Below are 26,181 nucleotides of genomic sequence, written 5' to 3' on the forward strand. Positions count from 1 at the left end.
AAGAAAACCGGGCAACACACACACACACACACACACCCACCTTTTTTTAAATAAATGAGACCAAGATCAAGATAAGAGATCTTCAGAACTTAATACATCATTGTTAATCAATCTTTGCCTAATTAATACCATTCTAAGTGCAAAAAAGAAAGCCTAACCATCCAATCTATCTAATGCTCACTGGCTACTGACTTGAGATTGACAAGGCAGCAGCCAATGATCATGCAGTTAACAGTCCTCTCATTATCACCAACATCATCATATCCAATTTCAGATTGTGACAGACAATTTGCTGATCTCGAAGCTTTACAGCTGGCCTTCAGAAACCAATGAGTGATGTCATTGTAGCGTAGTCTATCTTCTATACTTCCTATGGCTGGAACCAGCACGCTTTAAAAGGCGGAACATTTTCTTGGAAGGCTTGTTAGTTTCAGCAAACAGCGTGGCGTGCAACCACTCAGCTACTGGACAGGGAATACACTTTTTCCCCCGGTGCCTCGAGGTTTCCAGGTGGTCACTGGTTTATAGGCCTGTGTGACAGAGGCTTTATGAAGGAATAATTTGGTCAGTGTCTATAAAACATGGTAGCAGATCAGAGACAAGTAGGGGAACACTGGGATGCTGTTTTTTCTTTTTGTTTTTTTAATATATCCATTTATTATATAACTTTTCTGCCCTGGTTGTGCTGCTGTTGAGTGTTAATGCAGTCTTCCTTGTTTTTATGGCATTCATTTACCTTTAATAAATACATTACTATTATACATTAAGGTATTTACTATATACTAAGATTTGACAGCTGCTTCAGGAATGGGGGCTGCAAAAAAACACCTTAAACACATTTTAGTGCTCGTCTAAGATGTACTGAAGCATTTCATTTAAAACTTTTATTTTGATGTTTTGATTAAAAAAATGTAAATAATTTACTGCTAATTTCTTTAGTTATTGCTATGTACATAAAATCATAGGGTATTATTCTGTAATTTAATTTCTTGGCTGAAATTAAGCTCTTCTCTGCTACCTAATGGCCAAGCACCATTAAAGAAAAGAGAAAAAAAAGTCCTGTATCGCCATGAATACAAGCGGACATTATGCAAATATACATATTTGAACAAATCTGGACTTATTCTACAGATCTGGTTATGTAGCCAGCCCAAGAGATGAAATATGCTGTATCACTTAATAATGTGACTATTAATTTAACATTTAAAAAACATGCTTCATTTAATGTGCTGCTAATAATAAGTTAAGAACACCTCATTTTTCACAGGTAATTGAAAACAGACATTAAAAACTAAGTCTGTCAAGAGAACAGCCAAAGATAATTACATTTAAAAAAGCCTTGAAAATCAGTCTACTGAGCAGTTTGATAATGGGCTTTAATTATAAATGTGCAAACTTTTGCACTTTGCCGGGTTTTATGGTTTTTAGAGATTCAGTGCCTGCAAGAAGGCAGAGATGCAGATACAGTAGTATAGATGTGGAAGTATTAGAGAAGAAATCCTAGTAAACACACATACACGCACAAATACAGGAAGATACCACTTGAGTTAAACACGAGCTGCAGTTTATCAATAGAAATAATTATCGCCCGGGGCAGTCTTTATAAATTAAGGGACGCATTTATTTCAATTATCTCATATCCAAGTTCATTTCAGCACACGTTTTTCAGGGAATCGCTTGGGCTTTAATCATCTCACATCCACACACACACACATGCACACAATGACAAACACACATACAGTTGGAAATCCCTTGTTGTCATTAGCAGATAGTTTCTGCTATCTTGCATATGAATTGCTCTCATGTTAATGGGAGTGGGGAGGCATATCAAGGACAGGCAGGAAACCAGTGATGCATGTAATGCTGATAAGAATTCCTCTCAACTTCTCCTTAACGCTCCAGTAAGGAATTGTAAATGAACTATCTGTGTGCCTTCAGTGTATGTGTGCATGAGCAAGTCAGAAAACTTTTAGATAAAAGTTAATATGGTGTCTGTACGTACAGCTCTTATTAGAAACTTGTTTAACCAAGTCAAATGTATCAAACTAGTAACAACTGGGAATAAATTAAGCACAGTTTGGTATAAAACCGACAGAAACAAAGGACCTTTTAAGGCCACACGGAGTAAATGAGCAATAAAACCTTTTAGTTTTATTGCCCATCTAGTGAGTCGAGATAGAGGACAAAATTAATAAAAAGTTAAAGTAATTTCACAATAATTACCTAAAAGCCTATTTGTATTGCTTCAGTTTACTGTCAACGGTCCATGACCACATGATTAAACAAATAAATTGGTTGCAAAGCAAATGCAATCAAAAACAATCCGGCATGAAGGCGAGTGAGGAAAAAGATTGTTTTTAAATTTGACTGACCTAATATACACTACTTGCATTTAGCACTCAAAGCACTTTAGACCGCAAGACACATTTTTAATCAAACATTCACAAGGTGCTTTATCCCATATATTAAAAAAAAAAAATCAACTTCGCATTCATTAGCCATTTTGCTGCACCAATTAACCTAAAAATGCATGTCTTTGGACTGTGGGTGGAAAAGAGCACCCAGAGGAAGCCCACGCAGGCACGGGGACCATCCAAACTCCAAACACAAAGCCCCAGATGGAGTTTCAACCAGCAAAATTCTTGCTGTGAGGTGACGGTGTTACCAAATGGACCATCCAAAAAGTGTGGTTTGACATTTCTAAAAATGTGTCATTAACCGCTTCCCTCCTGTTCTGGGTCCGGAGTGGTGCCATTTTTCAAAGGTTACCCATCATGGGACATTCAGTGAGAAGGCCGCCTACGACCATCATGACTAAAACAGATGCGGGATCTGTTGGGCGTTATTTGTGTTGCATTAGATTTTAGAACAGGTTCAGTGTCACTGACTCATTATCTTATAGGTTTTTTTTAATGCTGATAATTTTGTGTTATGTGAAAGTAAAGTTGTCAACATCTGATGGAAGCACAAGGACACCTCAGCTTATTTCTTTAACATTTTTTACGTTGACCTTAATGTTTTGCAGTTGTTACTAAACCGAATTTGAAGTTTTAGGTTTGTATAGTTTTTCATGTGAATAGAATCAGTTGCCCCTGAAGTGACTGCTGCTGTAAGGCCAGATTGGCTGACATTCAGTTTTTTTTAAAGAGAGGACATTAGTATGCATTACAATATGTAAGAAAGAGCAGAGAGTGATTTTCAGAGTTTATCTCTGACTGTTAACACATTCAAAACTCAGACCTTTGTTTGGTGTTAGTTTGATGCGGGGTTGCAAGGTCTGCTTGATTAATCTAAGACTGTGTCATCTGCTTGGGTCAGTTTCTCTGGCCAGTGGAAAATGAGAAATAAAGCAAAGGCCATGTCCCCTGCCTCCCCGCCGATTAAAAAAAAGACTACTTTCACAAAAGCCCAAAGATATTTTAACTCGGCATATAAATCCTTGAAAAGTCTCTCGGCTTAGGAGTGATTTGGGAAAGTTCAACAAAGCAACTCAAGTGTGATGATAAATCAGTGAGTTTTATTCCAGTGAAAATGCTAAAAGAAATCTCACCATGCTTTATTCAAACTACAACATTTACTACATTTTTGTATGTTTTGCTTAGTACTAAAAAACACCCAGTAACCAGACTTGTAGTTAGAGCAGCAAGCTTCCCAACAATCTGATGCAGACTGCTTTTTGTGTCAGCACAGCCTTCTTAGCATTTATTAGCTGGACATAAGACTGGCTCAAGGCTTTCTCCAATTAGTCTGATTGCAAATCTTTGCTGCCAAGTTTTTAAATATGGTTGTTCAACAAGTCTGTCAGTCATGATGATATGTGCTGATTAAGGATCAAGAACCAACACAGTCAACTTTCCCAATAATGGGTGCAAGGTTCACTTATAAGAAGCACTCAGTAATAAAATATAGTGATGTTATAGTTTGTGTAACCACGCTCCGAGTTCTGCATTTTGATTTGTTATACAAGCATGTCCAGGTGGCGATCGCTTTCCTGTCAACACTGTTTGATATGTGGTATATTTATATAGAATGTGCAAGGTTTTGTGTATACTCTCCCACCATGAAGCCTTAGTAGTTTAACAGAACCAAACTGGGATAATATTTAAATTGCAACTTTTATTCTGTTGGGAATCAAGAGTGCATGTTGAACTGCAGGAGCATGGTTCACAGCAATATTGAAAATGTGTTAAAATGGTCTGACTGCACCACAAAGCTCCCAAAGCGCCCACACTGCCAAAGTCTGAAGTTTAACAGCCGTCAAAATGTGAGCTAACGACTGTGCTTTGGCTCATCGGTTTAAATGCCACTTTCACACATCACTTACATGGCGTTGTCACCCAGCTCTTCATACAGGTTGTTGGCAGTGCCTCCCCCAGGTTTGCCTGTTGGCAGTGCCATCTGGATGCGGGCTGTTTTGGCACACTCTGCTTGACGCCTGGACAGAGCAGAGAGGAAATGCAGAGTTAGTTATCTAAAGTCAGAGCAAAGCCATTTGAACCAACCTTTGAAAACAGTGATGTAGGCATAATCAAGCACGAAGGCTCTAACTTTCTACTTTCTCTAAAATGTCTCCTCTGTGTTCTATCAACACCTTGTTATTAACAAAAAATTAATTTCACTATCCAGTGTCCGCTGTAGAGTCTGTTCTGCACTTTAGTTCTGACTAAACAATCCCAACTGAGGAAATGATTTCTGTCACATTTTCCACAGAGATTCATTAGTCCATGGGGATTAAGATGTCTGAATGTGGTAACCTCTGACCTTTTCATTACTACCACAGTGAGACTGACATTTCTGGCCTCGTATTTACATTTTCCATGAGGATGCACTGTCATGACACTGGTGATCCCTTAAGATTTCCCTGCAGTGATCTGTCTAAGAATATATAAGCCTTGGCTGCAATTAGGAAATATCAGCATAACAAAATGCTAAAAAAAAACCCCCACAAATGCAAAAGACAGTTGTGTAACACTGTATCGGAGCATACTGCTATTGTAGTATTTTCAGATTCAGTCTTGCAGATACTGTAGCACTCTTATAATGCACTGCCAGGCTAAAAAACAATAAAAAATCACCACCTGGATAAATAAGCAAATAGGTAAGAGCCTTCTGTTGGATAATTACCACAGTGATTAATAAGTGTTGGCTTGCAATATAATATTTAATCCTAATTAATGCAGTAAATAGCTTCTTATTGCAAACTCTGGATGGAAATAAGGTTACTGCAACAATGCCACAGTGAAAATGTCCAAAGAAATAGGAGTCTGCAAGTGCTTTTTGTGGCAGGGTAGTTTAGTTTCTCCACCCAGTAACAACAAACCTCTATTTCTTGTTGAGGTGCAGCATGTTAAAGTCCCAAACTACTCAAGTTTTAATGCATGGCATCATAAAACACGGGGGAATGCAGACGCGAGTAGTGAGAACTCAAAGTAAGTACACTGACTGAGTAATACGAATCACACAGCATAATGCAGTAAATGTTTGCTAACATCAGACGCTGCAACAATATGCTGAAATGACTGCTTAAAGTTTTATATCATCACTTCAAATAAAAACGTAGGAGTGCTACTGTTATCCACTCTACATAATCCTGATATGCACTACTACTTGACGCACAAATGAAAACACACACACTCTAATAAAAGCATCTGCTCTGGACATTTATGCTCCATGTTCTTCAGGATTCATTTGTTTGATAGTCTGCTGTCCTCTCCGTTTCATAGCTCTTTCTGATCTCATCCATCTTATTGTACAATGAAAGTCAACAGATTAATCAAAGTGAAAGGTGTTTAAGACAGCCATGACATTAATATTTTATCTTGGGAAAATAAAAGCGGTACTCACTCTTTGAATCTGGTGGCGACAGATGCGGCAGATGAGAGAGAGAAAGATTAGTTATTATTTGAGCCATTAATCACAGTTCTTCTTGTTAGCCAAGTTTACTTACTGCAATTTACAAGCAAAGTTGGACAATTGGTCTTCATTAAAGTAATTTAGCAAAAGATACTAGTGATTATCATGCTGATGATTGCTTTTATGTTTTTTCTGTCTTCATATTCCCTCTTGTTGTCTGTTATTTGTCTCTGTTTCTCAGCAGGATAAAAGGCTCTTTCCAAAATGCACTGATTTAATTCAGATGTGTGTGTATGTGTGAAATGGTTCACGCGTGTTTGGGAGATGGATAAAATTAATAGCCTTTCACTGTGGTTAGCTAAACAAACTATTAGAATTGGCACTCTGGGGGCAGTCTGCCATGCTGAATAGTCTGGGGAACTGACTGGCCCAGGTGATGATAAACAGTGGAAAAAGAGCGACTGTCAGTTCTGCTTGACTGCCTACATGCTCTTGAAAGAAATTGATAAGTCTTCTATATGGCTTGTTATCTTTGCTACACTAGAAGTCAAATCCTCCGTTCATACTGATTAGTTTTGAGCACCTAAATGCATGCATTATAAATCTGTTGAGCCAAATTTATGCTGATGATTTAACTTCATGCACACGTTTTCCAGCCACTGACATAATTGTGCTTGAAGTGAAAATGTCAGCATCAGACATGCATTACAAAGAGCTTCAAAAGACTTTGAACCACTCCTCATTTGTTGATATTTTGCTAAAAAAAAAAAAGGGAAATCGATGCAGTAATTTATGTATTTTAACATGTGCCTATATATGAATATCTATATATACAGTATATAAGACAAAGGCAGGGTTTGTACAACTCTAACAAGCTTAAAAATCAATATCTGGTATTCTTCAACGCAGCTTGAATTCTCTTAAGTGTTTTTAATTGAGCCATTAGTTTAAATAGAGTTACCTCTCATTTCTTTACAATTCTAATAAGCTTGTTAGTGACTATTGGATAAGACCACTTTTATTCTTCAGCACAGTCTGAACTCTCTCATCCAGCTTTCTTGTCATTTCTTTAAGTAGTCTTCAGGAATATTTCTCCAGGCTTCTTGAAGCTGTTCTGTCAAGATGACCCCACACTGCTTCAGTAATGTTGAGATCTGGGCTCTGGTATGGTATCTTGTATGCTTTTACTGCACTAATAGTGGTTTTGAGATCATGGTCATCCAAAATACAGCTCATGCCAATCAGTTTTGACAAGCTCTTCAATACCACTGTGGCGTGGGTGTGGTTTCTGGCCGGCTGCAGCAGAGGGGTGACGCAGTGAGCTCCCGGGGCGGCGCAGGGGCGGGGTGAACAGGTGTGCTGGGATGTGAACGTGATTGTGACTCTTTATATGTTCACAGTGACAGTTGGAGAGAGAGGAGAGCGGACGTGACAGCGGAGCGGGAGTGTCTGTGTCCCAGTAAACAAAATCACAGCAAAACCAAACGAGTAAATAAAGAAGTGCTGTCATCACGTCCGTGTTCTGTACATGTGTAACGGGTCCAACGTCACAACCACTTACTGAAATACAGACCATGATAGAGCCTCAGCTGTGTTTTACAGTCCCTCTTTAGACTGTAGACACTGGTAACAAAAGAAATACTTCAAATTTGGATTTATCACTCTATAAGACCTGTTATTATTGAGTTTCAGTCCAGATCTTATGGATTTTTTCTCACTGTTTCCCTTCCTTGAGATAATTTCTGATGGATTTCGGGTGATGATGGACCAACTGATCGATCAGGTCCTGTGTCTGGACTTTTGGGGATTTTTATATTTTACAAAGACTTGGCTTTTTAGATATTGTTAATCTTCTTTAGGTCTTCTTTGTTCTATAATTAATTTTCTAAAAATGTACAGAAACTGAACTGCAAATGAGTTAAAAAGCCAAGGAAAAACTTCAGAAAGCCAAGAGAACTATTTCCCAAGACCACTTTAACAATAACTAGAAAGTCTGGCTGCTTGGAAGCAAAAAGTAAAGAAATGAGGGGTGGTTCAAGACTGTTGCACAACACTCTACAGCTGACTTAACAGATTCCTATTGTGTAAACATTTTAATCAAATGATTCATACTTGACTAATACACATTTTCACCAAGGAACTAAAACTGAATCCCAATCAAGTGAACCCCCCCCCAAAAAAACCCCCAAAACTAACAATAAAAACATGGATAAGGTGGTTCTTCATACGACCTTCCTGCCCAAACAGCTTTTTTAGCTGTAAAACAGTTTGTTCCTAATAAATAAAAAAAATACTCTGAATGTATTTAAAAAAAACCACTCAGTTATTTTCTAAAGTGGACGGATGTTTTTGTTTATATCAAATGTTATTCAAGCATTACATTAATGATGCATCTGGTTTGGAGCACTTTTAGCTGTGGCTCAATATGCCAGGGGCACATTGACTCAAAATGAACAACAGTGCTCAGGTTGATTATAATGAAGGAACACGGTCACTTAGTGCAGCATGCCCATATTACAGATTTTCAATGTTTTTTGAGCCACAAAGGGAAGTAATGAGCTCTATTTTAATAGCTTTGGCTACTTATTTAACTATTTGCGGGACTAGTTTGCTTTTGGTAAATTTTGGTCTGTCATTCATTTGTTGACAATAGGAAATATGCAGAGTATTATCAGCCTTATTCTTTAAACACAATCTCATCACATAAAGCATCTGTAGAATATATAAATCGTACTTACTGTTTGTAGGTGAATATGACAATCAGTATGGCGGGTACACAACAGATAATGATAATGACAGCCAGAGCCAACAGCGCCCCCTCTGTGTAGCCTACAGTCTGCACAGCTTTCTTTACACTGGTAACCACTTCAGGAGTTCGGATTTCCAAAATCCGGCCACCAGGAGGGAGAAAGGGCTGAAACTCTTTATTGATGTCCAAAAGTTTACCATCAAGAAACCTTGAATAAAAGACACACAGTGTAACTGAGAATACGCATATCTTTTGCATATCTCATGTAAAGGCTCAAAGTACGCAAAACAGAAATAGCATAAAAACAAGAAATTCAAAGTTAACAGTCTTTCTCTTGTTTTCACTTCTCTGTTCTCTGCAACTCCCATCACACACACATATAACCGGAAGCAAAACCCTTCCACACCTTTATATAAAAGACAGTTGTAGCCAATGGGACATCATCCACTGGTTTGTGAAACCTCTAGCTGAGCAATTTGGCCTTCCCAGTTATTTGAAACTACACATCATCTTTTTGATGCAGTCTACAGATTCAGACCTGGCACTCCTGGGTAAAAGGCCCTCTTCTCAACCCAACAGGCCACTGAGACCACTCTTACTTGCCCTTTAAGCTAGTCACCTGATCCTGTCTAAAAAGGCTTAAGACCCATGTCATGGGCTAGCTTATCTGAAGCCTAAAATAGAGCCAAGAAAAGGTGACAGACCTGAGTTCCCCCTCAGACTTGAATTACCATCAACTAAATGATCAGTCTATATTCTTTAAACATACAGTCACATAAAAGGAAACAATACCCTTTAAAACTCAAATATTTTATGAATTAGAATATAATAGAAATGTTTGGGTCCTTAACAGGTCTTAAAATCTGGTAAATAAAAACCCAGGAGAACAACAACACATGAAATATTACACAAATTCATTAATTATTTAACAAATACTAGGCCAAAACACACCCTTACTGCTTCCACAGGAATTAAAGGGCAGCAGCCAGCTGGTGTTAATAAAATGCAACTTGATTAACAGATCATCAGCCAGTGTGAGCACCTCTATAAAAGGAGAGGTTTTGGCAGTTTGCTGCTCTGAAGCATTCAGCTGAGTGTTATTGACATCAAAAAAGCAATTGTTGTTGCCCATCAATCTGAAAAAGGGTTATAAAGTGATTTCCAAACAATTTGAATGCCCATCAAATTGTCCATCATTCTACAGTAAGAAATGTTATTTATAAGTGAAAAACATTCAAGGCAGTTGCCAATCTTACCTGCAAATTCAACCCAAGGTCAGAAATTTTGAAAAACCCAAGAGCTACATCTCAGACTTTACAAGCCTCAGTTAGCAAGTTAAATGTTAAAATACAAGACAGTGCAATTAGAAAAAGACTAAAGGGATATGGCCTGTTTGTAAGGATTGTCAAAGAAAGCATCTTCTCTCTAAAACGGGATATAGTCGAACAGTTTAGGTTGAATCTGAGGAAACCACAAGACAACTGGAGGAATGGCTTTTGGACAAACAAGATCATAGTGCAGATATCTGGTCAAAATGCAGAGCGTCATATTGGGTAGAAACTGAAGCACATGCTGACTGTCAAGCACAGTGATGCAGGTATGATGATGTGGGCTTCTTTTTCAGCCACAGGATTTGGGCCTCTTGTAGTCACTGAGTCGACCATGAACTGCTCTGTATACTGTACATGCTTTTATAAGTATTGTACAGTCAAAAGTGAGGCCATCACTCTGACAGTTGAATCCCAAAAAGCTGATTCTGTTCATCTGGATGTAGCATTTTCAGTGGGAGAAATGTTTCATCATTCATCCAAGTGACAACTGCTGCCTAAGAAAAAACCCTTAGTGGTCCCAAATGTGTCAGGAGTATCAGAACCATTTAGATGCTTTTTCTCTCAACACTGCGTCTCTGTGGCTTTCAAACCCCAAATTAGGGGTTTTAGCGCCTAAGGGTACATCTGTCACCATCTTACAATGCTGTGATTGCAGCCATTCCCCAGCTCTCTGTGAATGGTACTCATGGCCATTGATTGATGGTCTTTGACCAGTGGTTGCTGATCAATGGTCATGACAATTTGCATATCAAGGAACTGACCTCACAGCACATTGTTCATCAGTTGTGTTAGGTTCAGTCATTGTGCAAATGTACTGCTTATAAGGTTGGGAAACCTGCAGTCAGCTGTGACTGAAGAAGTCACTTGGATGAGTGCTGAAACATTTCTCCCACTGAAAATGCTAAGTCCAGATGAACAGAATCAACTTTTTGGGGTTTAATTACCTGGATGATTGAGCATGCATCAAAACTGACAGCTAAAGTGGGTAAAGCAGACCAATGCCTGCAAAATCTCAATGAACTGAAGCATTTCTATAAAGAAAAACCCCTGCAACAATGTGAGAGACTGAGAAAAATCACACAGAAAACAATTACTTCAAGTTATTGCTGTTAAAGATGGTTCTAGCTACTCAACCATTGGGTTGTTCTTAGTTTTTCACACACTGTCTCTGGATGTTGGCTCAGTTTTTGTTCAATAAATGATAGCATGGTGTAATATGTCATGTGTTGTGGTTCACCTGTGAATTTTAAGAGCTGCTAAGGACAAGAAAATAAATTATTATGTCATGATATGTAAAAACTTACTTTTTACCATGACTGCATAGAATAGCCCTTTATTGTTATTGTACATGTACAACACAACTATAGGATGTAGCCTAACCCAGTTTTAATTGCAAAGCCACGTAGATTAGTTTCTGTTCTTTTCTACATATAAAGCTAGCTTGTTGGTAAAGTTCTTACTTGTAGAGCTCCTGCCTTGATACAGCTCTATTCGTCAGTGGGTCGATGGCATAAATCATAAGGTCTGACTTGGTGTAGTCTTCCTGCTCCATCCCATCCCCATGACGGTGAGGCCCGATGGTTTCCACGACAACCTTTGCTCCTGGTATCTGTTCCTGGACATAGCGTTCCAAAATGCTGAGGATTGAAAAGATTGGATTTTGATATACAGCATCAAAGCATTATAACCCCTTCAGTATTCCCAGCATGACATCCACATACACACATTAATGTAGAGAAAAATACTGTTTCTTAGATCCAAACAAGTTCTCATATATATGGACAGACAAAGCCGTCAGACTCCAAACACACCACATCACACATACATACACACACACCACCACATGCACATTTTTAAAAAATCCTGTCAGCCAGGCAGACTCCTGCTGAGCAGTATTGATTTCTGTCCCCCCAGAAACACCTGCTCACAGCAGGAACTCTAACTCATGTGTGTCTGCATGTGCATGTGCATGTGAATCAGACAGAAAAGATGACAAGTGCTTTAAAACATCATTAACAAATTATACTGTATTTGCGAGGCAAAACAAAGCATCAGTCCAGCACCAGCTGTGCAGAGTATTTGCTACGTGTCACAGAAAGGCCCACTGTTGACTGTGTATATAAAATATCATATCATGCAGTGATTTACGCATTTTGTGTTTTGCTTGACTGTCGTCACACAAAAGAAAATGCATTTAGTGTTTTACTTTCCAGCTGCCACTGATGTGGGGATAAGGTCAGGTACTTTGAATATAGCAAGTGATATTTTACAGAATGTAGAGAGAGTAGGAGGCAGAAAAAGGGGATGACTGATAGCATAGGTAACAAAATAGCTAATGTTAGCTAATGTTTGCTGTTAGAGGCTTTCAAATACCCTTTAAAATTGCTCTCAACAAAAGAGAAAACAATACAAAAGCTGTTCAGTACTGTGAAAAAGTTTTTAGTTACCGCTCATTTCTTTCTATTTTGCTTCCAAGTAACCAGATTTTCTTTCAAATTTTAAAATGGTCTTGAGCAATAGTTCTCCAGGCTTTCAGAGTTTTTCTTTGGATACTGGCTGTTGTTTTCATCCCACTTCTTCTGGCTGACCACTTTCAGAGAAATTGTTCTTTTACGTTTGTTTGTTTGTTAGGCAATAACTGACCTATGAATCATTCAAGGACAGAAAAAAAGGAAAGAAACCTGGACAAGTGGATGACAAAAGAAAAACTGGCATGCCTAAAAAATTATCTACAGCAGGTGAACTGTATGTGGCAGTCAATAAAACAGGAAAGACTCAGCAAACATGACACAGGACAGGTGTGCTGTCCTGTGTCAGCCTCATCAGAAATGGTTTCAGTGGAGAAATTACACAAATTACAAAAGAAGTGGAGTGAAAAGCAGTGGAAACAGGTCTGATGAACTTTTAACTGAAATTGCAATCAGTATTTATGGAGGTCAGGGGAGAGGTGAGTGTCTCAATTTGTCTACAGTTTGTAAAACGCGGTAGAACTGATGAGATTATGAATGTAGAAATGTACTGGGGATTATGATCCACCATGCAGTGCTGAAAAGTATCTGAGTGGGATTGGTTTTGTTTTTCAGTATGCCACTGATGCCAAGCAGACTGCCGGTGTAGCAAAAGCATACCTGGATAGAAAAACACACAGTGGAACATTATCAGTCATGGATCGGCCTCCCCGGAGCCTGAACCTCATGCAGTGTAGGATCATCTTGGCAGAGAACACAACAAAAACCAGCCAACATCCAAAGAAGAGCTCTGAATGTTGTTCAAGAAGCCTGGAGAACTATTCCTGAAGACTATGCAAAGATTTTACAAAAACTAGAAAAAAATTCAGGGAGAGTTGAGGCTGTTTTGAAGAATAAAAGTGGTAATATTCACTTTCGAGCTTGTTAGTATTGCAAAGAAATGAAAGGGAGCTCAAGACTTTTGCACAGCACTGTATTAAAACTAGTAGCTCTTAACGTCAATTAAAAACGAACAATTGCCATTGTGCACTCTGTAACTGTGGTGGTTTGCATGTGCCTGTTATAGAGATTGTGTTAGTTTAATGAAACACTTGAGATCTTATTCTTACAAGGACATTTTCGGAAATCATTATAAGAGCACGGCTAAATTTTAAAGACAAGAGTGTTTTTGCTCTTTAACTACTGTTGTTGAAAACCCCATGCGACAATTAGAGTTTAAGTCCCTCCTGTGGGGAGACACCATCGCTAAATCAATACAAGGACTTCAAACTGTGCAAACTCGAAATAAATCAATTTGTGACTAAAACTTAATTTCAATGCTGAAAAGTACACTTAGTCTGAAAACTTTTACAAGAGTTCTCTTCTTGTTGCTTGCACAGAGCTTGGTTTGCCTTTCACTTTTGTTACCTTGCTACTTGATGACACTGCAGGTAATTATTTTAAGGTAACCAGCAGTCTAGTTTTGATCTGTCTTATCAAGTCTAGTAAAACACATTATCCAAGCACCAAGTGAAAAAGGTGTCAAAAAGTATATCCCTTTTCTTTCCAAGCTCCTTTATTGTCTAAGGAGCTTGGAAAGAAAAGCATCTGGACTTCAGTTTCCTTGAAGACGCTTCACCTCTCATCCGAGAAGCTTCTTCAGTTCTACGAGCAACTGGTGGAGAGTCCCAGGTTTTAAGCCCTTTGGGAGTGTCCCCAAGAGAGACATGGAACCCCTATTGATCCTCTACCTAATTGCACGAGCCCAGATGCTTTCTCTTAGAACTGAAGAAGCTTCTCGATGAGAGGTGAAGCGTCTTCAAGGAAAGTCCAGATGCTTTTCTTTCCCAGGTCCTTAGACTACGATGACCTGGATGACCGAGAACCTTCAGAGAACTATTAGCCCTTACTGTTTTGACGCTCAAGATACCATTACCAAGCTATATTGCTAAAGGGCTAAAGGTATGTTAACATACCAAGCTAGTATTTCTCTCTTTAGCAAATAAAAAACAACCTTTTGCACACTTGATTTTCCTGTATATACTGCCTGTCTGAAGTCCATTCCCATCCCTCTCAATCCCTCTGGGATTCATACGTAGACTTTGATGAAGCCATCCTATTATTATACTTGGACACAAGCTATAAGGCTTCCACCACTACTACAGGGAGTGCAGAATTATTAGGCAAGTTGTATTTTTGAGGAATAATTTTATTATTGAACAACAACCATGTTCTCAATGAACCCAAAAAACTCATTAATATCAAAGCTGAATGTTTTTGGAAGTAGTTTTTAGTTTGTTTTTAGTTTTAGCTATTTTAGGGGGATATCTGTGTGTGCAGGTGACTATTACTGTGCATAATTATTAGGCAACTTAACAAAAAACAAATATATACCCATTTCAATTATTTATTTTTACCAGTGAAACCAATATAACATCTCCACATTCACAAATATACATTTCTGACATTCAAAAACAAAACAAAAACAAATCAGCGACCAATATAGCCACCTTTCTTTGCAAGGACACTCAAAAGCCTGCCATCCATGGATTCTGTCAGTGTTTTGATCTGTTCACCATCAACATTGCGTGCAGCAGCAACCACAGCCTCCCAGACACTGTTCAGAGAGGTGTACTGTTTTCCCTCCTTGTAAATCTCACATTTGATGATGGACCACAGGTTCTCAATGGGGTTCAGATCAGGTGAACAAGGAGGCCATGTCATTAGTTTTTCTTCTTTTATACCCTTTCTTGCCAGCCACGCTGTGGAGTACTTGGACGCGTGTGATGGAGCATTGTCCTGCATGAAAATCATGTTTTTCTTGAAGGATGCAGACTTCTTCCTGTACCACTGCTTGAAGAAGGTGTCTTCCAGAAACTGGCAGTAGGACTGGGAGTTGAGCTTGACTCCATCCTCAACCCGAAAAGGCCCCACAAGCTCATCTTTGATGATACCAGCCCAAACCAGTACTCCACCTCCACCTTGCTGGCGTCTGAGTCGGACTGGAGCTCTCTGCCCTTTACCAATCCAGCCACGGGCCCATCCATCTGGCCCATCAAGACTCACTCTCATTTCATCAGTCCATAAAACCTTAGAAAAACCAGTCTTGAGATATTTCTTGGCCCAGTCTTGACGTTTCAGCTTGTGTGTCTTGTTCAGTGGTGGTCGTCTTTCAGCCTTTCTTACCTTGGCCATGTCTCTGAGTATTGCACACCTTGTGCTTTTGGGCACTCCAGTGATGTTGCAGCTCTGAAATATGGCCAAACTGGTGGCAAGTGGCATCTTGGCAGCTGCACGCTTGACTTTTCTCAGTTCATGGGCAGTTATTTTGCGCCTTGGTTTTTCCACACGCTTCTTGCGACCCTGTTGACTATTTTGAATGAAACGCTTGATTGTTCGATGATCACGCTTCAGAAGCTTTGCAATTTTGAGACTGCTGCATCCCTCTGCAAGATATCTCACTATTTTTGACTTTTCTGAGCCTGTCAAGTCCTTCTTTTGACCCATTTTGCCAAAGGAAAGGACGTTGCCTAATAATTATGCACACCTGATATAGGGTGTTGATGTCATTAGACCACACCCCTTCTCATTACAGAGATGCACATCACCTAATATGCTTAATTGGTAGTAGGCTTTCGAGCCTATACAGCTTGGAGTAAGACAACATGCATGAAGAGGATGATGTGGACAAAATACTCATTTGCCCAATAATTCTGCACTCTCTGTATACTTTACATATGAAGTTCTTTTTGTAAAAAGCTTTCTTTGGTATGTACTAGAACAATTTACTGCTTCTTTGGCCAAACACTGCTATGTTTAATGTTTTTTTCGTCCAGAGAAGATTCTTCCAAAGGACTAAAAGTTCTTTGCAAAACTGTACTTTTGCTTTAATAAGGTTTTTGGACAGCAAAGACTTTTTCTGGCACACCTGACACACAGGTCAAATTGATCTCTTTCTGGTGTGCAGCCATGCCCTTTGACAGCTGGAATAGTTACCAGGAGGCTCCTGCTGGCAGTCTGTTAAAATAAGGGATGATTTCTCTTAGAGTGAAATTATTTATTTCAAATAGAGCTCTTTCAATCTTGGCGTGTTGATGCCACACATTTCAGCAGGAAAGAAAACACCTGACCTTCATATATTTAAGTGCAGGACCGTTTATTAAAATCCACTGCTTCAGAGAGGATTAGAAGTTTGCCTCTGCAAACACCAAAACTCTTCCTACAGATTTTTTTCTTTCTTAGATAAACTACATTCATCAAGTTGGATGTACAAATGGTTAAACCCAAGCTTTTTGCTCTATTGTCAAAAGCATCAAACGTTACCTCAGAAGCTTCTCTTTGTTTTTCTCCACGTACGTAGGAGGGACATTTGATACAACGACCTGCATGTCCAGCTGGTTCACGACTGACACCTACACAACAGGAGAGGAAAACTGAGATAAAAACCTGCTGAAGCACTTAAAATAAACCAAAAATAACATCCTGTGCTCTGATTTCGGTGCATCTTAACAGACAGAACTTCCACATGTTTGTAAATGCAGTCAAATGAATAACATTTCCCTTCTACAGCACACAAAATGTGCTTCAGGTTTGCCACAAATTGAATTTGTTTTTACACTTACCTGCTAAAGGATGTATGTGGCAGTGTAAGGGAGCAGTGGAACACATGTAATTTAGCAGTTTGATTACATATTTTTTTATAGCTTGTTGGTGGTTGGACTACGTTCATATTTGAATAGTGTACTTTGCCATTATTTTGTCTACGGTACTACAGAACCTGCAAGCAATTAACTTGACTATATTGGAAGTAAATTAGTCACATGTATTAATTATTCACAAATCAAGCCTTCTTTAGAGTGACGTGGTTAACTGAGCATCTTAGACTATAATTTTTTAGGTTAAAGGCAGGTGTCAGACTAGTAGACACAAGATGCAGAGATTAAAGTGGAATGTGTTATTTTTTTGCCTTATGTGGGACCTTTGTGCGAACAAGTAGGAACTCAGATGAGCAACATTTTTTACTAATATGTGATGTTTTTGTACTACATTTCATAAGGGTTTCTTATGAAATGGGCACTCTCACTCTTGTCATATTTTTTAGAAAATGAGTTCAAACTACTCTCTCTCATTAGCTTTAGTTAACCAAAGACGATTTCTCCCTGCAGGCATCGTTTTGCTGTGTTTACTTGTTCCAGTAAGAAGTCATTAGCAGCTTGCAAAACTATCCTTTCAGTGCAGCTTCCTTCACACTATCCTAAGAGCAATAAAAATCTCATTGCACTAATCATGTCACCCAGTTCATTTTAGGTTGGACGCCTTAAAAAAAAGTAATCGTAAACCTGCCATTAAAATGTAATCATTGTGAAAAAAACACAAATTATACATACCACTATGTCTGCTTTGCTGCTGTGTCCTTGACCATAGTTGTCTGTAGCAACCACCTCAAACTTAAAATACGACCTCCTCATATTGCGGTACATGATAGCAGTCTTCACAACGCCGCTGTACGGTTCAATGATAAAGCCATCTTTGGTGTCTTTAGTGTCTTTACTAGCTGGAGGGGGGGCGATCAGACGGTATATTATAGAACTGTAGTTACCAGTGTCTTTGTCCAGGGCCTGGAAAATAAGAAAAATAAGGACCATTAGATGGTATTACTGTGATCATAATTACACCGCCAAGCATTACCATAATCACTGTCATTATGAAATGTCATCATCATCATGCACACAAACACTATGATCAAGCCACTGTTGTCTTTTTGGGGTTTTTTGTAAAACAAATTCCATACGCTGTAATTATTATAATGCTGTTGGTCTGCTCTTTGCCTCCTTACCATCATCCTTTCAGTCCAGGAGTTTGACACTATACAAGACACTGTCATGTACACTGAGTAGCGCAGGACTGATAGTGTGTCTCAGCTTTTACTCATCATGAGGTCACATATTATTTTTGCTTTTCTGGATTTTAAAACCTGTTCAAAGGCTTTCAGTTCTTTCATTTTTTTAATGTGATATAATTCTGAATCAGAGGAAGGGTAAAAAGAATCCTTTGAAATCTGAGCAGATCATTTAATCTATGATTCTGGCTAACTATCATGTCTCTCCCTTGTTCAATATACATGCAAATCTCACATTAAAATCCAGACACACTCTCAGACAGACATTGATTTTATGCAGGGTTATTATAAGAAGGGCTAGAAATGTAGATATAGACACCCGTCACATCAAAGGTAAGATATGGTAGATAAAAACAAAGCAAAATGTTTTTTTTCATAGCTAGGGAATAAAGAAGCAACAAAAAAGAAACAAAGGTAATAAGGAGAAAGATGAGATCAGGAAGGGGGGCGTACTGAAGGAAGAACAAATGTATACATCTTTTTCATTTTCTGGGTTCTTCCTTGCAGAGATGAGGGTAACTTTTCAGCAATACATTAAAATGTGCACTAGTGATAAGAGCTGCTTTAAACTGTACAGGGTGCAGGTCTCTCTGCTGCACCTATGAAGAGATATGTCCAAATCCAAGCAGGCCTGTGTCGTTCTAAAGTCGCAGTTTATTTGCCTTTGCACCTGTACACTTACCCAACTTCCTGTAAACATGAAATATATGAAATATGTGGGCACAAATGAATAATTGAGCAATAGCTGCAAACATTTTAATATACTCATGCCCTGCACACCTAAGAATTATTCAGAAGCATTTTGCACAGATGACGCCAGCACTTGGTGAGCAAGGTAGTACTCAAACCAGAAGCAACGCTGCATCATCTAGCGAGGCATCCTGATCAAACAGATGCTGTTCCCATTAAAAAAAAAGAAAGAAAAAAAAAGATTGGATTGTAGCTCTGCTGTTTACCTTGTAATTGCCTTGATGGAGGAAAAAAAAGTCCCAGCACTGGAAACTCTGATGGATTATTAAAGCTGGACTTTCTGTCTAGTATATTTTCATTTTATCAGTACCCATAACAACACAACCTCACCAAGCAGGGCTTTGCTTTAAGGCAATTTCTGGTCAACACACTAGTTAAAAGAGAGAAAGAAGCTTAAATGTCAAAGATTTACACAGCTGGAAAAGTAGAAATAGCTACATTCAGCTGGGTTTACGACATCACATAGTTCTGCATGTATGATTTAGCAGTTTTACACAACCCCAAAGGGGATTTATGTCTCCAGCTGGAAGTGAACCAGTGATTTTATTTTGCCAAGCAAATATGTAAACCACCACACTACGGAGGCAGAAGTGCATCTGGAAAAACATTTTTAACGGGCAAAAAGTGAAATTAATGAATTTAGAAAAAAATAATGGAGATGACTGAGCTTGATTGTTGATGTAGTCTAATCAATATTTGAATTATGGCATCCTCTGAGGGACAAAATAACACATCAACTCCTCCATGTGCAAATTGTAAACCCTAAAGGCAGAAACGTCCTGCATGTAGCAACACACAGACAAAAAACCCCCATTTTGTCTGAAGAAGACGATTTGCATGCTTCAGACAGATGAGATAGGATTATTCATAATTAAGATTGGAAAAGCACATTTCTCAAAGTTACTCTGAAGCTTTTGTCTCACTCCCTTTTTCATTTTGATGCTACCATGTGTACAGCTAGCATCCCTGTCCATCTTTCTAGTCACTCCCTGCTGTTATCTATTCATCCATCATAGATCATGTATGTCTTCCCTGCTTTTTTCAGTCCAGTCAGTTTGTCTCTCAGCAGGGTGTCAGCTCTTCTTATCTAACCATCAATCCTTTCTCCTCCTTTAACCTTTAGATATATTGCCTCACTCTGTGGCAATTGAGCGTGCAACCAGTTTTTCTCTCTCAGTTTATTTAAATTGTTTAAAAAGCTGGTTCCTGTAATCCAGCTTCAACCAAACATAGTTCTAACCCATACAAAACCCATATGTAAGCCCCAAACCTCAGGTGTTTGAAGCAGAGGAATAGCAAATTGAGACACTCGGTTCATGAGTGAGAAAAGCACATCGTCTGAACTTGTGAAACATGCTCTCCTGATACTCTCATCGTTCCTGTCACTCTCGCTGGAATGATCTAATGAAGGAGGAATATCTAAGAATGATCTTAAAAACAGTAATGAAATATTAAAGCGCATACTTTTCTGCCAGGGACCCTGACTGGGTCTCTTGTGGCATCCAGGCTCATTAAAACATATTGCAATTTCTAAGATAGAGGCTGAAAGAGATAGGCTCCGTGACCCATTTAGGGTCCTGAAAGGCATTTTAATAATACGCTCAAGTTGTTTACAGTTACATGAATCTTTGTAGCAGTCAGGTATACCAAAGGGAAACAGAGAGATTTCTCAATCAACAGAGAAAGAAAAAACATACCTATCAATCATGATTTTTGTAATACTTGAATAATTTTAAAACAAGAAAAAAAATCTATTTCCAAACAAGCACTGTGTAAGCAGTACCTTACAATATAGTAAAATCCATACTACAAGCCTACAAAGTACATAAATCAGGGTCTTGTTTTAAGCCTCTACTGTAATTAGCAATTTGAACTGTGTGTTTTATGCTATTTGTGTTAATAGGCATATCTTTGTGTAGTTGTACCTGTACTTGCAAGACTGAGGTGAAGGTTTTGGAGTCTTCTGCAACTCCTCCAATGTAGAGAGGTCTAGTGAATTCTGGCGCATGGTCATTTTCATCCTGGACATCAATCACCACTTTAGCTGTGTTAGCTAGAAAACAGAAACACAAAATACACATTGTGATACACTTTTCCATAAAGGAGTGCTTTTGTGAAACACATACAAGGACAAGCACAAGCAGCATTGACTGGCTGCAGTGCTGTAGCACCAGTAATTTCATCCTTCAGGTTCACGTCAGCAGATTGTTAATCGAGCTAGCTAGAGTTAGCCGATAGCTAAAATAATAGCAATGGCCTAAAATACTATGGTCAAGGTTCAAAATGGAGCTTCACAAACCAAAAGGAGACGTCCCAGTGAGTACATCATATTTTATATAGAGTCTATGCCTGTGTCGCATAACAGATGTGTTTCAGGTTGTGGAACATTAATCAGATTTACTCTGATCCATGTTATGAGTTCAAGACATCCCTTTTAGATTTGATCACTTTCTTTTTGGCCCTGTAAAACTTGAATCATAAAATAACTGCCAGAAAATTGTAATTTTTTAAGTATTTATTGAAACTTCAGACTATTTCAATTTGCATATATCTGTTTTAATTTGTATCATTTTTGCTACATTTGGCATTTTTTGTCCAATTTATTGCTTACAAATGTATTGTTTCAGTGTTATTAGGTGTTTCAAATTGATTTGAAAGTTTGATTTTTGTGGTTTACATTCATATTGTGGAGGTAAGCATCAACGACACAGCTCTCAGTTCTCACTCCTTCTTTATTCGTCTCCAACATCAACTGCGCATATCGCGCCACAAAACACAGGAACACACTTCCTATACACTGGGTGTGAGTGGAGCCCTCTAGTGGTCCACCACACATGCCCCCCCCCGAACACCCAGCAGAACTAGTCCAGGACCCGGGGCTTAAGCAAACGGCCGGAGCGACTGAACTGGGGGGGTGGGGAACTGACAGAGGGCAACCCAGCCCGGGAGCGAGGCTGGCACTGGCGGTCAGAAAAAGCTGAAGACGACTCGGACTCCGTGGATTTCGGGTCGCTCCTGGGGGAAAAAACAGAATCCATCAGCCCGGTGGCAGGTGGGCGGCCGCGGCGAGGGGCCTGGGCCGGGACCACCTGATCCTCTTGCATAACATGTGCAGGCTTAAGTCTGTCAACAGAGACAACTTCCTGCCGACCGCCAAAGTCCAAAAGGAAATGTTTGTTGCCTGGTTTAAGAACCCTGTATGGCCCGTCATATGGTGGACGCAGCGGAGTCCTATGGGCATCGTGCCTGACGAAAACGAAACGAGCAGAGTCCAATGAACTCGGAACAAAGGTGTCAGGCAGGCAGTGGTGCACAGGACCAGGAACAGGAAATGAGTTTCTTGGGGGGCGAAAAGGCAACAAAGAGGTATCGAAACATGGGGGAGGGCTCTCAGGTAAGAATTCCCCGGGGACCCGGAGAGGCTGGCCGAGGACCAGTTCAGCCGGGGAAACCCCGAGGTCTTCTTTAACCGCGCTACGCAAACCCAGCAAAACCCACGGAAGACGTTCGACCCAGTCGCCACTTGTCAAGGAACGTCGGGGTCACCAATGTGGAGGTAAGCATCAACGACACAGCTCTCAGTTCTCACTCCTTCTTTATTCGTCTCCAACATCAACTGCGCATATCGCGCCACAAAACACAGGAACACACTTCCTCTACACTGGGTGTGAGTGGAGCCCTCTAGTGGTCCACCACAATATTATCATATCCGCTCATTGGCCATAGCTTCTAAAAGAATGCCACTTGATTTAGATTTATGTTAAAAGCACATTGCGCACTCCTAGGAAGTGCATATGTACAGTATAGGCAAGTTGGTGTATCCAAAACTTGTCTGACAATGAATAAGAGTTTAAAATTTACAGCTAGAGTTACAACTTATTGCCACCATTAGCAAAGGTGAAAAAAAACCTCTACCAACCAACCCCCCCAAAAAACACCAAAAACAAAAGAAAAGCTCCGAGTTAAAGTAACTAATCACAAGCATTTCCCTTCATCAACAGCTATGATTAATTCGGCTACAATTAGAAGCTTCGAATGAAAAATCTGATTAAAAGAATCTCCTCATCTCTTTCATCAGTACTCTGATGGTGGGCTCTCATCAGATTTCATTAAAAAACTTTGGTATTGCAAACCATCCCAAACATCTATGCTTCCATTTTGATTCAAATGTCCCTAAAAAGTCATTGGCGTGCTGTGGTATGTGCTGTGGTACCGAGACTGTTCAATGAATGTTCTATGTATTGCATTGAGAAGCTGGAAAACAAACTGCATTTTCAGGGCATTCAAAGGATTTCAAAACATGGGTTAGTTAAGTGAACAATGACTAAAGGACTTCAAGTTCATCATCTGAAAGTATGTAGTGAGATATTTAAGACACTTCTCAATGTGGAGTATGCAAGTAATGGAGCAATAACATTGACCTGAAGGATCTGATCTGATTTTTGAGACATGTGTCAAGAAATCTCAACCCTTAATGATAACTGACAGCATCAGAGACGTCTTGGCCTTTCCAAGGCAACTGTCTTCACAAGCAATGTCTTTGCCAAGATTACAAACCAGTTTTTGCATCAATAATTCATGTTTTAGTACTGAAAACACACACACAGAAAAAGCTGCTTTAAATGTCTTACATATCCTTTAAATATTCAGTATAAGCTACTGTGTTTTCTATTTGTTAATTGTACCTCAGAATGACTCACATTCAGTCTTTATCTGGCCATGAACAAGAAATTCAGAATCACACCCACGGAAAACTGTATCATAATAAATCAACCCGACGGTTAAAAGGTGAATCATGTCAGAAAGACAGCACAAACCCAGGATTGTGAACTTTTGTTTACTTCAATACAGACAAAAGAAGACAAAAAAATTCCCTTAATAAACTTGCACTGCTGACAGGATAAAGCAAACAATATTCAGCTTATCTTTAACAGGCATCCTTAAAACACAAGCGCAAAACATATAGTTTCAAGCCATATCTTCACTTGAATTAAGAAGCAGGATTAACATATTGTTGAAATCTCCTATTGATTTGTTTCCTGATTAAAATTCGCACCAAGAAGAACTGAAGGAGTTCTGCTAATGACTACAATGACTTGTAGCTTTAATCCCAGCAGAATTCTTCAATTCAAATCGTTTAAATGAAACAAGAACAGCATGTGGTAAACACTATAATTAAGGAAGAGAGACCTTGGTAGCTGAACATCAATTAAGAAGAATGCAGATATGTTTTCAAAGCAAAAACACCAGCAGGCAGATGGAAATTGCAGAAACAAGAGGCAGAAACAATTAAAGAGGGGAAGGAAAGCCACAATTTCAGTTTTAGTCAACACTTGATCTCACATGCAATTTTGGCAACAAAAAAAGTAAAAAGAAAGACTTGAAAACTTAGATTACAGCTGGTTTACCACTGAACTGACCTGCACAGATCACTGAGTACCAATGCTTGGGACAGACTGGAAAAAGTTACAGCTTTACAGATATGATCTTCAATCTTCCAACCCGCTTGCCAGCTTATTTTCCCACTTTGATCATAGCAAACACTCTTTGACATTTGAGAAATAAATTCTAGGCAGTTATATAATTGCACATGTGCCGAGACCTCGAGTGAGAGGCAATGAGACACACATCTAGCTTTTTAAAAAAAATCAACATCAACAGTGAGGGCAACAAACTGGCAAAACCTGCAGCTTTGATAGAAATCTAAGAAGAAAAAGTTGCTTTAAAGGCAACACTAACTGCCAAGGTAGAGTATAATAAAAAGTAGAGCTTTGTAGAGCGTGTGCAAGGTGAAAGTTTTAACACATGCACTGCAGCTCTGAACGTGTTGTGACATTTCCCTCATGAAGATGCATATGATAATGCAAATGTTGAACCGGTCAGAAAATAATGTTTAACCTGTCAGAGCTCAGGACAAAGTATGTGTGATGTCAGATGTCAGTTTGAGAATAATAAATCTTCCCTCCTAAACATTCCACGGTAATCTGTGAGTGATGTTATTGTAAGGTGGAAGCATTTAGGAACCACAACAACTCATTCATGACGTTTGCTGAGCTGTGCAGAAGTTACCAGTGCTCTGCTCACTGTGAACCAGCAGATGTCCAAAACTCCTCTAGCGTTAACATCAGCAGAAAACTGTGCACCAGGAGCTTCATTGGATGGCATTTCATAGCCGACCAGCTCATGTAGGTGGCCCGGTGCTTTTTTCCATATAGTGCACCAGTATATTAAAAAAGGTCATGAGGTGTCCTGTGATCAGGCACTTACTTTTTGAGGGAGCTCGCAGGTTTGAAGACACCACTCTCATGGAGTCCGCCTCTACCTTCAAAACATAGCTGGCATTGGTCTCATAGTCCAGGGGCTTGGCAGTGTAAATGACTCCTGTTGTTTCATTTAAAGCAAACACACCTGGGTAGAACAAGACAGAACAATTAAGAAAGATAGAAGGGTGGCATATAGTTCCATAATGTTCAGTTAGTGAGTGGGATGCCGACAGCTAGTGAGTAGCGTTTTATAGGATGAAGTGGAAGTCATATAATGTCTCCTGAGCATACAGTGATAGATTTTGAGCTCCACAACCGAACACAGGAAAACTCTGTATAACCAGCTCTAAGTTTACTCACCACCCTCGTTGCCTTCGATGATGGAGTACACGATAGTTTGATTGACAGCAGATGCTAAGATGACTCCCACTGGGGTTCCAACAGCAGCCTCCTCGCTGACTGGCAGAAACCTGGCAATGGATCAGTCAATCAATACAAACTGATGAGAAAATGAAATATGTATGTGTACACTGTGGGCCAACCTTTTCTCAAAGGGTAATCACATTTTGGCAAGTTCAGTAGACATGAGAGTTGAATCTGTAAACTTCCAAGATATTCTTTTTTTCCTTCCTTCATGCTTACAGTTATATGATCCTTCAAACCCCAGAGACAAAGTCTATAAGTAGTGTTTACATTTTTAAAAAACTGGATTGTATAACAAATGCGTAAGAAGTTGCTCTTCGAAACTGCACTTAGAGATAAAGCAAGACGTGGCTGCTGAACAACAGCTTTTTTTAAAAATGCATTTAATAAACAAATTCACTTAATCTTTGACAACACTCCTGTTTATATTCCTCAGTACAGTAATGTCAGACACCATAGATCAGTG

General features: G+C 39.2%; 1 protein-coding gene across 3 annotated transcripts in view; it reads right to left on the reverse strand.

Annotated features, from left to right (window-relative positions):
* Positions 1-26,181, reverse strand: part of LOC102303649 (protocadherin-15) — a 243,512-nt gene that overhangs the window by 36,975 nt on the left and 180,356 nt on the right. For all 3 annotated transcript variants that reach the window (XM_005928144.2, XM_005928143.2, XM_042223310.1), the window contains exons 27-35: positions 25,653-25,762; positions 25,297-25,437; positions 20,955-21,082; positions 17,768-17,998; positions 16,704-16,792; positions 11,394-11,570; positions 8,592-8,810; positions 5,845-5,853; positions 4,325-4,435 (exon numbers count right to left, since the gene is read on the reverse strand). In XM_005928144.2, coding sequence (XP_005928206.1) covers positions 4,325-4,435; positions 5,845-5,853; positions 8,592-8,810; positions 11,394-11,570; positions 16,704-16,792; positions 17,768-17,998; positions 20,955-21,082; positions 25,297-25,437; positions 25,653-25,762 — 1,215 coding nt within the window. The remainder of the gene's footprint in view (positions 1-4,324; positions 4,436-5,844; positions 5,854-8,591; positions 8,811-11,393; positions 11,571-16,703; positions 16,793-17,767; positions 17,999-20,954; positions 21,083-25,296; positions 25,438-25,652; positions 25,763-26,181) is intronic.

Source organism: Haplochromis burtoni, unplaced genomic scaffold (assembly GCF_018398535.1).
Source record: "Haplochromis burtoni strain Fernald_Lab_line unplaced genomic scaffold, NCSU_Asbu1 Contig_108, whole genome shotgun sequence".
In the NCBI taxonomy this organism is placed as follows: Eukaryota; Metazoa; Chordata; class Actinopteri; order Cichliformes; family Cichlidae; genus Haplochromis; species Haplochromis burtoni.